Genomic DNA, 10,895 nt, shown 5'->3' on the forward strand with positions numbered 1-10,895 from the left:
CCACACGGTGCCCTTGGGCCAGGAATTCAGGAGCAACTTAATTGGGTGGTTCTGGCTCAGGGTCTCTCATGAGGTGGCAACCAAGGCACTGGCTGGGGCTGCAGTCATCCAGGGCTAACCGGGCCTGAAGGATCCACTAGCAAGATGGGTCACTTACGTGGCTCGTGAGGTGGTGCTGGCTGTTGGCCAAAGTGTCAGTGGATCTCTCCATGGGCTGCCTGAGTGTCCTCACACCACAGCATCCGGCTTCTCCCAGGCTAAGTGATCTAAGAGGGAGTGAGGTGAAAGCTGCAATGCCTTTTATGCTTGGAAGTCACACATCGTTACTTTTGCCACATTCATTCTTCTATTCACTGGAATAGAGTTGCCAGCTTTAGTAAAGCAAACAAAAACAACAGGATGCCCAGTTAATCTGAATTCCAGTTAAACAATGCATACACTTTAGTACAAGTATATCCCACAGAGTAATTGGGGCATACTTATATGATAATTTATTTGTTGTTTTTCTGAAATTTAAATTTCATTTGGGCATCGTGTATTTTATCTGGCAACCCTATGTTAGAAGTAAATCACTTAGTCCAGGCCACCCTCAAGGGGAGGGGAATTAGGTTCCATTTTTGAAGGGAGGAATGTCAAAGAATTTGTGGAGGTATTTCCAAACCACCACAAGCAGAATTTTGAAAAATGTCCTTTGGTCCTGGTGTCTGTGGGTAACTGCATGAGAGCATAACAGGATGAAGTAGCTCTGGGGCGAACAAGGTCATCTTCCTAATAATCTTGCACATTTGTTAGCTCACAGCAAATCACACACGACTTCTTTGATCCTCACACAGCCCTGGAGGTGGGTGAGGCAATGACTACGATCTCCATTTTACAGATGAGGAAACCGAAGTTGAGTGCCTGCTCCAAGATGATATGGGCAGAAACGGTGGAGGGAGGACAGAGGCTCCTAACGAGGCTGTAACTGAGGCATTGGCCTGTCTTGGATTCATCTTTAATCTTCTGTCACATTGTTATTTCAAATAGGTGATGGGCTGTGTGGAACCTTGATGCCGTGCTGCCTTCCGAGTGATGGGGAAGACCCTCCAAGAGGCTGAGGGCCAGATGCAGTCTCCTCTCTTCCCATCTCCACAAGCTCCAGGACCCCCTGGCTAAGCCTGGGGGATGCACCCCACCACCTGCAGATCCTTTGAGCTGACTGGCTGCGGAGTGCTGAGAGGAACATCATTCCCTTTCACCAGGAGTCAGCCAACCACACACGAGACTGTGGACCAGCCGAGTCAAACAGAAAACTACTCTCCCCACTTTTTATTATAAGAAATTTAGACATAGAGAAAAGTTGAAAGGGTAGTATAATAAATATCCATACCCCTTCCACCCACTATACCTATCTTACTAGGAGTAATTCTTACTATCTAATAAAAATATCTTTTCCGTGTTTTCTTCATAAATATCTTTACCTATTTATATGCAGAATTTTGACAAAACATTTTGAAGGAAGTGGGAGATTCAGGACACCTCACTCTTAGCTTGCATCTTCTAAAAATAAAAACATGCTCCTATGAAAACATAATTTATGATTACATCTAATAAAATTAACCATGATTCTCTAATATCATCTAACATTCAGTCCATATTCTAATTTTCCCTATTGCCCTCAAAATATCTTCTATAGTCAATCAAGGCTCACTTATATGTCTCTTTAGTCTTTTAAAATCTAGGACAGTCATCTCTGAAGAGATAAGGCCAATTAATTGTCTTATAAAACAGTTCTACATTCTGGATTCTCAGAATAAAGACTATATTTCCTGATCTCCATTGTAATAGGATGTGGATACCAAACATCTACTCAATAAGATAAATGTGAAAGTATTGTGTGCCTCTTCTGGAGGTCAGTCGCTGCCTGGGACATGAGTATGATGGCTGGCGCCCTGGCAGCCATATTAGACCTTAAAGGCAAGAGCTGGAAAGAGCTTAATAGAATTGACAATACCAGGTCTCTTTGCTTCCCCACTTCTTGTTTCCCACCTCTTTCTTCTTTTTAATTATGTGTTTATTGCTTTTTTTAGAGAGACAGGAAGGAGAGGACTAGAGAGATAGAAGCCTCAACGAGAGAACATGGATCTCTGGCTGCCTCCTGCACACCCCCTACTGGGGATGGAGCCCCCAAACCAGGCATGCGCCCTGACCAGGAATTGAACCATGACCTCCCGGTTCTTGGGTCAAGGCTCAACCACTGAGCCACACCAGCTGGGGCCCAGCTCTTTTATTTGAGAAAATAAAATCTTATGTGCTTAATAAGTCCCTGCTAATTGGGGCTTTCCCTCATATTTAGCCACATTCAATTCTAGCTGATAAAAAAAGCCACATTGAGATATCTTGTATTTACCTGTACGATACGTTAGTCTATTTCTCAGGATTTCCCTTTCCTCCAGGTGCAGATTTCTGGCAGCACATCGTGACAATGTCCTCAGGCTATCATGTTATCTACCCTGCAGTGTTGAATGAATCTTGGCAGCCGGGAAATTTCTGTAAGAACCTGTGGTTATAAATATGGGAAATAAAGTGGAGGTCACAGGTAAGAGGACACCAGGGCCAGGGCTGAGAGGTGTGTGTGCGGAGCAGGGGGGAGTGACTTGGCGTTGGCACACGGCAGGTTTGTGTAAGACCTGGGCAGCAATACAGGGGCGAAGCTCCAAAGGGCAGGACTTTTAGGAGAGGAAACGCAATAAACATGCAAACTCCTTGCATTCCTGCCAGCCAAGAGGCGGCTTCCTGGGTGTTGAAAACCCCATTTGAAAAGTGGCCCACAGGAAACAAAAGGAGTTGCAGCAGGCGAAGGCAACCTGGCGGCACCCCCTATGCCTGTCCATCACCAGGGCTGCCTTGGTGGGCCCAGGAATGAGGCTGGGCCTGGAGGGTCAGAGCGTTTCCTGGGTCAGCACCCACCTTGGCCTGCCCAGAGCATGTGGAGGACGTGCAATCTTGGTGCTGCCATTTCAGTCCTCGCTAATATGAGAAGTTGGTTAGTGTTTTGAGCTTCGACCATTCTCTTGGATGTTGAATTTTGAGTCCTAATAGATCTAGACATCTTCCTACCTCAACAGAGCAAAAAGTGTGGGTCCCAAGTCTAGGGACCTAAAAGAAATCACTGTGGTTGGGTCAGAATTTCAACTGATGTTACCATTAAAAAATAAACGCACACATATAAATATATATATGCACACATGCGTGTACACACACACACACACACACACACGAGAGTAAGAGAGAGAGAGAGAGAGAGAGAGATAAAATGAGAATAGCGTTGACTCCGATGCATTTGTTCTTTCACTCACTTATTCTTCCAACAATCACTTGTTGAGATCTGACTTCCTCCCACTGGCTGTGCTATGTGGGGAGATGCAGATAACTGACTTTTTCACCATCTCTCTGTGCCTCACAAGAGACAAATACAGCCCTACCGGCGTGGCTCAGTGGTTGAGCGTCAACCTATGAACCAGGAGGTCACGGTTTGATTCCCGGTCAGGGCACATGCCCAGGTTGTGGGCTTGATCCCCGGTAGGGGGCATGTAGGAGGCAACCAATCAATGATTCTCATCATTGATATTTCTATCTCTCTCTCCCTCTCCTTTCCTCTCTGAAATAAAAAATAAATAAATATATTAAAAAGAAAGAGACAAATACCAACACAATTGGCCAGAATCTATTGGGTCACAACCTACAACAGTGGAAGGAGCCCAGTGCTTCCCTAGCAGAGAGGGGAGTCGCTGGGGGCTCAGCCAGATACAGCTGCACTGAATTTTCTGTGTGGCCAGGACTAATGTCAGACAATTTCCTGGGACCTTAATTACTCAAATCCCTGATAGCTCAAAAGCAGAAACCCGTTTACCACCACTCCCTCCAGAGATCTGTCATGGGACGGAGTGGGTGGCTCCACTGCTCCCAGAGCCTGGCTGGCTCCCAGGGAACACTGCTCCCAAATGCTTGGTCAGGCAGTTTCCCTGGTCTATTTCCTAATGCATTTCTCAGCCATGACCCTGCTTCCCGGCTGTGGTGCTCCCCCAGGGCCTGGATAGGGACAGAGGAGTGTTGGGATAGGGGGATGGTGCCCCTGAGTTAGGTCTTCCTTGCCCTCTCTACTTGGAAGCAATGCCTGAGTGAGGGTTTTAATGGGGACAAACACACACACACACACACACACACAGTTCTTTTTTAAATTTTTTTATTTTTAAATTTTTTATTTTTTTATTGCTTAAAGTATTACAAAAGGTATTACATATGTGTCCTTTTTTTTCTTCCCTGCCCTTGCCAATCCCCTGGCCCCCCCAACCCCCCAGTGTCTTATGTCCATTGGTTATGCTTATATGCATGCATACAAGTCCTTCGGTTGATCTCTTACCCCCCTCCCTCCTGCCCCCCAACCCTCCCTGGCCTTCCCGCTGCAGTTTGACAATCAGTTTGAGGCAGCTCTGCCTCTGTATCTATTATTGTTCAAAAGTTTATAATGGTCTTTATTATCCATGAATGAGTGAGATCATGTGGTATTTTTCCTTCATTGACTGGCTTATTTCACACACACACGGTTCTTAATGGACTTTGATGGCCATTTAGAACTCGTACCCTGAGGCTGGCTAACGTGATTAGCTAGTGAGTTTGTTTCCCCTCCCAGGTAAGCAATGTCTTAACTCAGTAAAGGATTTGTCTCTATTTGACCCTTAGAGGTGTCTCTAATGGTGAGAACTCAAGGCTGATTATGTGAGGGGGGCTTGGAAATCTCTTACCCTTCATCAGGCAGGAGAGGTAGCACCCCAGCTCGGCCCAGGGCTTGGCCTGGGTTGGAATCCAGCCTCTGCTACTTAACTACGTGACCTTGAGCAAGTTCCTTATCTTCTCTGTGCCCATTTGTGAAAACAGGGTTATTAGATAATAGAAGGATCTACTGCTTCGAGCTGTTGAATAATTAAAGGAAAAAACTCGCAGAAAGCACTCACAACAGTGCCCGGCACTTAGTAGGAACTCGCACAGTGTTAGCTGTTATTGTTGTGAGGTGAGCGCCTGTTCCTCTAAGGTACTTGTAGAGCTGGTTCCACTGACAGCCTGTAGGCCTCTGAGGTCCTGATCTTCCTGCAGCTGGAAGCTGAGGTGACAGGCAGCAGTGAACCCTGTTGTATGTTCATCTCTCCCTCACCGCCGAGTTCTTTGGGGCAGAGGCCATGTCTATCATCCATTCAAGTCAGTAAGCTGACTTGAGTGTCTGTGTGTGCCAGGCTTTGCTGGGTATAGTGAAAAAGATGAGTAAGCAAATGTCAACATGGCCCCCTACCTGGTTTCCCGGGAACTAGAAGAATGTTTGTCCCAAAAATGCAGGTGGAAGAACTGAGGAGGGTTGATATGAATTCTTATGAATACAGATTTAATTTTAAAACATATTAATTTAATTTTAAAACTTATATTAATATCCTCACACTTTTGATCTCTGATGAATTTCATACTGGGGAAGGCAGATTGTATTTAGAATTTTAATGGACCATGTGGGTTTGCCACTGGCTGGTTGTCTTTACTGCTAGAAAGCTGATCTGAGGATACTATTTGATTTAAAAGCTTGTAAGTTCCTCATTTATAAAGTATCAAGGTTGATGCTACTTTCAAGAAGCTATCTATTTTTTTTTAATTGAAGCACAACTGACATACAATATTATATTAGTCTCATGTGTACAGCATAGTGATTTGACATTTGTGTATGTTGCAAAATGATCACCACAGCAAATCTAGTTACCACCTGTCACCACCCAAAATTAATATAATATTATTGACTACGTTCCCCAGGCTATAAATTACATCTGTCCCCATGACTTGAGAGTACACGAAACAGAATTTACTCTTGTATTCCTATTTATTAATTTCCATGAACGACTGTAAACCTACTTTTGCCCACCCTCTATTTAGTCCCCTAATAAACTCATTCCTCACACAATTTCCAATGAAAGTGTTATATTTAAATGGTTTCCAAATCCGGTCCTCTGTTTCCAGGGGTCAATGTTTTTTTCTCTTTCCACCCAAACCCTGACCCCCAGTCCAAGTTTCCCGACCTATCCACTGCATCCGTTTCCTCCTGAGTCTCAAGCTTATAAACCCGAGTCATTCTCAAGCCTTTCCTTTCCTTTGTCCTCTTCATATGCAGTTACTCAATGACTTCTGCAATCTGTCTTTCTGAACATTCTCTTGCATTTGATCCTTCCTTTAAGCTTCCACAACACTGCATTTGTCTCCTGGACTTTTATTTACTTGAATTTCAAAGGATCTCATACCCACATGCTAGCAATTGGTTTAAAATATATGATGAGAGTTAGGATAAATAGATGTAAAGTACATGAAAAAAATTGCATAAAGGAGGAGAGCACTTGAGATCTTGCTCCCCAGCACATATTGTCAGTTTGGCTCAAATAAACTCATAAAAATTCTAAAAAAAGATAGCATAAAGAATGGAAAAAGATAAACTGTTGCAAAGTTCTTTCTTGTATTACTTGGGAAGTGACAAAGCCATGAACTTAAATTATAAAAAGTCAAGGATGCATATCTTGAAATATTTGGGGTAACCACTATTAAAATAATATAAGAATATATAACAGAATAAGCTAATAGAGAGGAATTAAAAGACAAACAAACCCTGAGTAATAAAGAAGGCAGGAAAGGAGAAAGAAAAGAAAAAAGAACTTATGGATTAAGCATAAAGCAAATAGCACAACGGCAGACTTAAAACCAACTCTACCTGTAATTATATTACATGTAAATAAAACTATATGCCACAAAAACAGTAACCAAAAGAAAGTCAGTATATCGTAAGTAATATCAGACTGAGAGACTTTATGGCAAGAAGAATTACTTGATATAAATAAGGACATTTCATAATGATGAGTCGGTTTAAAAGGAAGACATACTGAATCTACCTTTGTATGCACCTAATAACAGAACTTAAAGAAAAAAATAGACAAGTTCACAATCCTTATTTCAGTTACTAATACAAACGCAGGAAATGTGAGTTTTCATGCACCTGGAGGGTGAGCAGTTCTTCCATAGTGGTGGTGAGAAAGGTTTCACTCTATGTAAGCGAGGAGGCAGCCTACAGAGAACACCGCCCTCCATGTCATAGGACCCGAGTTCTCCCCATTGCCAGGGGGTTCCATGGAAATAAAGCTCCTCTCTTCTCTCTGTGGGATAAGAGCTGCACCCAGGCAGAGGAGGAACAAGCCTAGGGCGGTGACATTTGCAAGACACCAGACAGAGGATTGCTAGAGACTGAAGTCCCCGGATTTCTGTGAGGAGAGGTGATGTACTGACCGGGTGGGAGGGAGGAGAGGAAGGAGGTGAGGACGCCACCGGAGGGAAGTGTTGCAGATTCAGTGTGAATCCTTCCCAGCCTATGGTGTGTGTTCTTGAGGAAAGGGCCTTGGAAAATGCAGGGCTGCAGCCTCCTTTCAGAAGGAAGCTGAGAGGCAAAGAGCTGGTGAACGAAAGGGCGAGGACTACGCCCTCCATCTTACCCTGTGTCCTCCATTTTGGGGCAGCCATGTGCTTGGCAAGGAGTTTCTTCCCGGAAGTCTAAGCCTCTGCTAGCCACACCCAGGAACAAGACACCGACTTGCGCCTGGCCAATCGGCAGGGCCCACAGTCCCCTCTCCTACCCTGACTCCACCCCCCTATAAAACTCCTCTTCACGCAGGGCTAGGTCTCTCTCTGCCACTTGGCTTACCGTTGCATCGGTGAGTGTGGTCGGGGAGCCGAACTAGTTCGAATAAAAGACTCTCTGCTTTTGCATCGGACTCGGCTGGCTCCCTGGTATGGTCTAATGGGGATCTTGAAATCTGGGCATAACAGTGAACATAAGCTGCTGCAGAAGATGTAAGGAGCCTACGGAGCAAAATGCTAACCCTTCACCCCAGATTCAGCCAGAGTAGCTCCGATTTCATGTCCCACATCCTGGCTGTATCCGTTCACATTTGCTGCTGAAGCCTTCCCAAAGCTTAATGGCTAACAACAAGGCCTTTTATTTAGCTTGTGATTCTGTGGGTCAGCAATCTGGGCTGGGCTGGGCTGGGCCAGGCTGGGTTGAGGGGGCAGGGATGCCTGGGCTCCCTTCTGTGTGACCTCTCACCCTCCAGCAATGGAGGGATAGCTTGGGCTCACCCGTACGGCAGCCCCAGATTCCAGGTGCAATAGGAGAAGGCAAGCCCCGATTTACTAGCAAATTTCAAGTCCCTGCTTTCTGTTTGCCACTGTTCCATCGGCCAATGTCGTCACACAGCCAAACCGAGACTCAAGGGGTGGAAATGGGCTCCACTTTGGCTGGAAGAGCTGCAGTCACACTGCGTACAGGGATGGGGAGAGTTATGGCCATTTAAAGTGCAGATTCTCAGACCCTGTTCAGACCTACGGTATCACATCTCTGCAAATGGGCCTGGACTTTCCCCGTCAGGTGATTCTCCCCCTTCATATTTTAAAATGTTAACTCTATAAATATATGTGTGAGAGATATGATATATATCTTTAAAAATAGGCACACTAACATAATGTACATTCATGAAACTATCACCCCACTTAAAAGCTGGATCGTTAGCAATAATCATCTATATTTATAATGACTTAGGTGCTTTTCTCCTGTGCCTTCCTCCCGCCTCCCATGAGAGGTAACATATTACATTTTGTTTTCCATTTCATTAAAATTTAAAAATATGCCTATACAATGTATTGCTTAGCTTTACTTTCTTTAAAAAAAGACAAATTTGGCCGCAAGTAAGAAAGTTTACTTACTGTTTTATTTCTTGAATTTTTTTTATTGTGATAAAATACACAGAACATAAAATTCCTGATTTAACAATGCTTAAGTGAATAATTCAGTGGTATTAATTATTCACAACGTTGTGCAACCATGGCCACTGTTTACAAATCCCTTTCAGCAGCCCAAACAGAAACTTTGTACCTATTAAGCAAGAATTCCCTATTCCTTCCTCCCTCCAGCCCCTCGTAGCCTCCTATCTACCTTGTGTCTCTATGAATTTGCCTTTTCTAAATATTTCATATAAATGGAATCATACAATATTTGTCTTTTTGTGTCTAGTTTCTTCTTTCACTTGGCATAATGTTTTCAAGGTTTATTCATGTGGTAGCATGTATCAGAATTGCATTCCTTTTTATTTTTTAAAAAATATATTTTTACTACAGGCCCAGTGCACGAAATTTGTGCTCTCAGGGGTGAGAGGTGGGTCTGGCCTGTGCCCTTTCGCAGTCCAGGAGCCCTCAGGGAACATCCTTAGCACTGCCGCAGAGGCGGGACAGGCTCCTGCTACTGCCCCTGTGTTCGTCAGCCATTAGCCCGGCTTGTGGCTGAGTGGTGCTCCCCCTGTGGGAGTGCACTGACCACCAGGGGGAAGCTCCTTTATTGAGCGTCTGCCCCTTGGTGGTCAGTGCGCATCATAGCGATTGGTCGTTCTGCTGTTCAGTCAATTTGCATATTACCCTTTTATTATATAGGATTGATTTCAGAGATAGGAATGGTAAGAGAGAGATATTAAACACCAATGATGAGAGAGAATAATTGATCAGCTACCTTCTGCATGTCCCCCCAATGGGGACCAAACCTACAACCTGGGCATGTGCCCTGACCAGGAATCAAACCATGACCTCCTGGATCATATGTTGACGCTCAACCACTGAGCCTTAGCACTGGGCTACATTGCTTTTTATAGATGAATAATATTCCATTGTATGTATATGACACATTTTGTATATCCATTCATTTGTTGAAGAACACTTGGATTTTTTTCTACCTTTTGGCTATTATGAATCATGCCACAATGAACATTGGTGTACAATGGTCTGTTTGAGTCTCTGTTTTCAATTATTTTGGGTATATCCACAGAAGCAGAATTGCTAGGTTGTATGGCAATTCTATGTGTAGTTTTTTTTTTTAATGTATTTTTATTGATCTCAGAGAGGAAGAGAGAGGGAGAGATGGAAACATTAATGAGCAGAGTGTGGAATCTCGGAGGGAAGGCGGGGAGGGTGGGTGGGTGGGAGGTAATCAACTCAAGACCTTGTATGTATAAATGCATATCCCATGGATGCAGACAGTGGGGTGGTGAGGGTCTGGGGTAGGCTGGAGGGGATTGATGGGGAAAAAAGGGGACATACGTAATACTTTCAACAATAAAGATTTTTAAAAAAGAAGAAACATCAATGATGAGAGAGAATCATTAATGGGCTGCCTCCTGATTGCCCCACACTGGGGTTCAAGCCCGCAACCTGTAGGACCAGGAATCGAACCACAGCTTCCTGGTTCATAGGTTGACCCTCAACCACTGAGCCATGCTGGCTGGGCTATGTTTAGAGTTTTGAGGAACTATTTAACTGTTTTCCACAGAAACTACACCATTTTACATTCCCGCTAGGAATGTAAAATGGTGTATCAGAATTCCACTTTTTCCACATTTTTGCCAACACTTATATCTAGTAGGTGTGGTGTCTCATTGTGGCTTTTATTTGCATTTCCTTAATGACATCCAGTGACGCTGAGCATCTTTTCACATACTCATTGGCCATTTGTTTATCTTCTTTGGCGAAATGTCTATTCAAATCATTTGCCCATGTTTTAATTGGATTGTTTTGTTGTTGTAGGAATCCTTTATATTAATCCATATCAGATATATGACTTGCAAATATTTTCTCCCATTCACAGACTGTCTTTTCACTTTCCTGATATTGTACTTTGATGCATCAAAGTTTTTAATTTTGATGAACTCAACTTTTTTCTTTTCCCTTTTGTTGTTTACAATTTTGGTGTCATAGCTAATAATCCATTGCCAAATTTTGTTTGACTCTGAGCTCTGCAACAGTGG

General features: G+C 43.8%; 1 protein-coding gene across 3 annotated transcripts in view; it reads right to left on the reverse strand.

Annotated features, from left to right (window-relative positions):
- Positions 1-10,895, reverse strand: part of TXNL4B (thioredoxin like 4B) — a 38,908-nt gene that overhangs the window by 13,262 nt on the left and 14,751 nt on the right. For all 3 annotated transcript variants that reach the window (XM_070398036.1, XM_070398035.1, XM_070398034.1), the window contains exon 4: positions 158-266. In XM_070398036.1, coding sequence (XP_070254137.1) covers positions 158-266 — 109 coding nt within the window. The remainder of the gene's footprint in view (positions 1-157; positions 267-10,895) is intronic.

The sequence above is a fragment of the Myotis yumanensis genome, unplaced genomic scaffold (assembly GCF_028538775.1).
Source record: "Myotis yumanensis isolate MYYU_CA2020_CCGP unplaced genomic scaffold, mMyoYum1.0.hap1 SCAF_18, whole genome shotgun sequence".
In the NCBI taxonomy this organism is placed as follows: Eukaryota; Metazoa; Chordata; class Mammalia; order Chiroptera; family Vespertilionidae; genus Myotis; species Myotis yumanensis.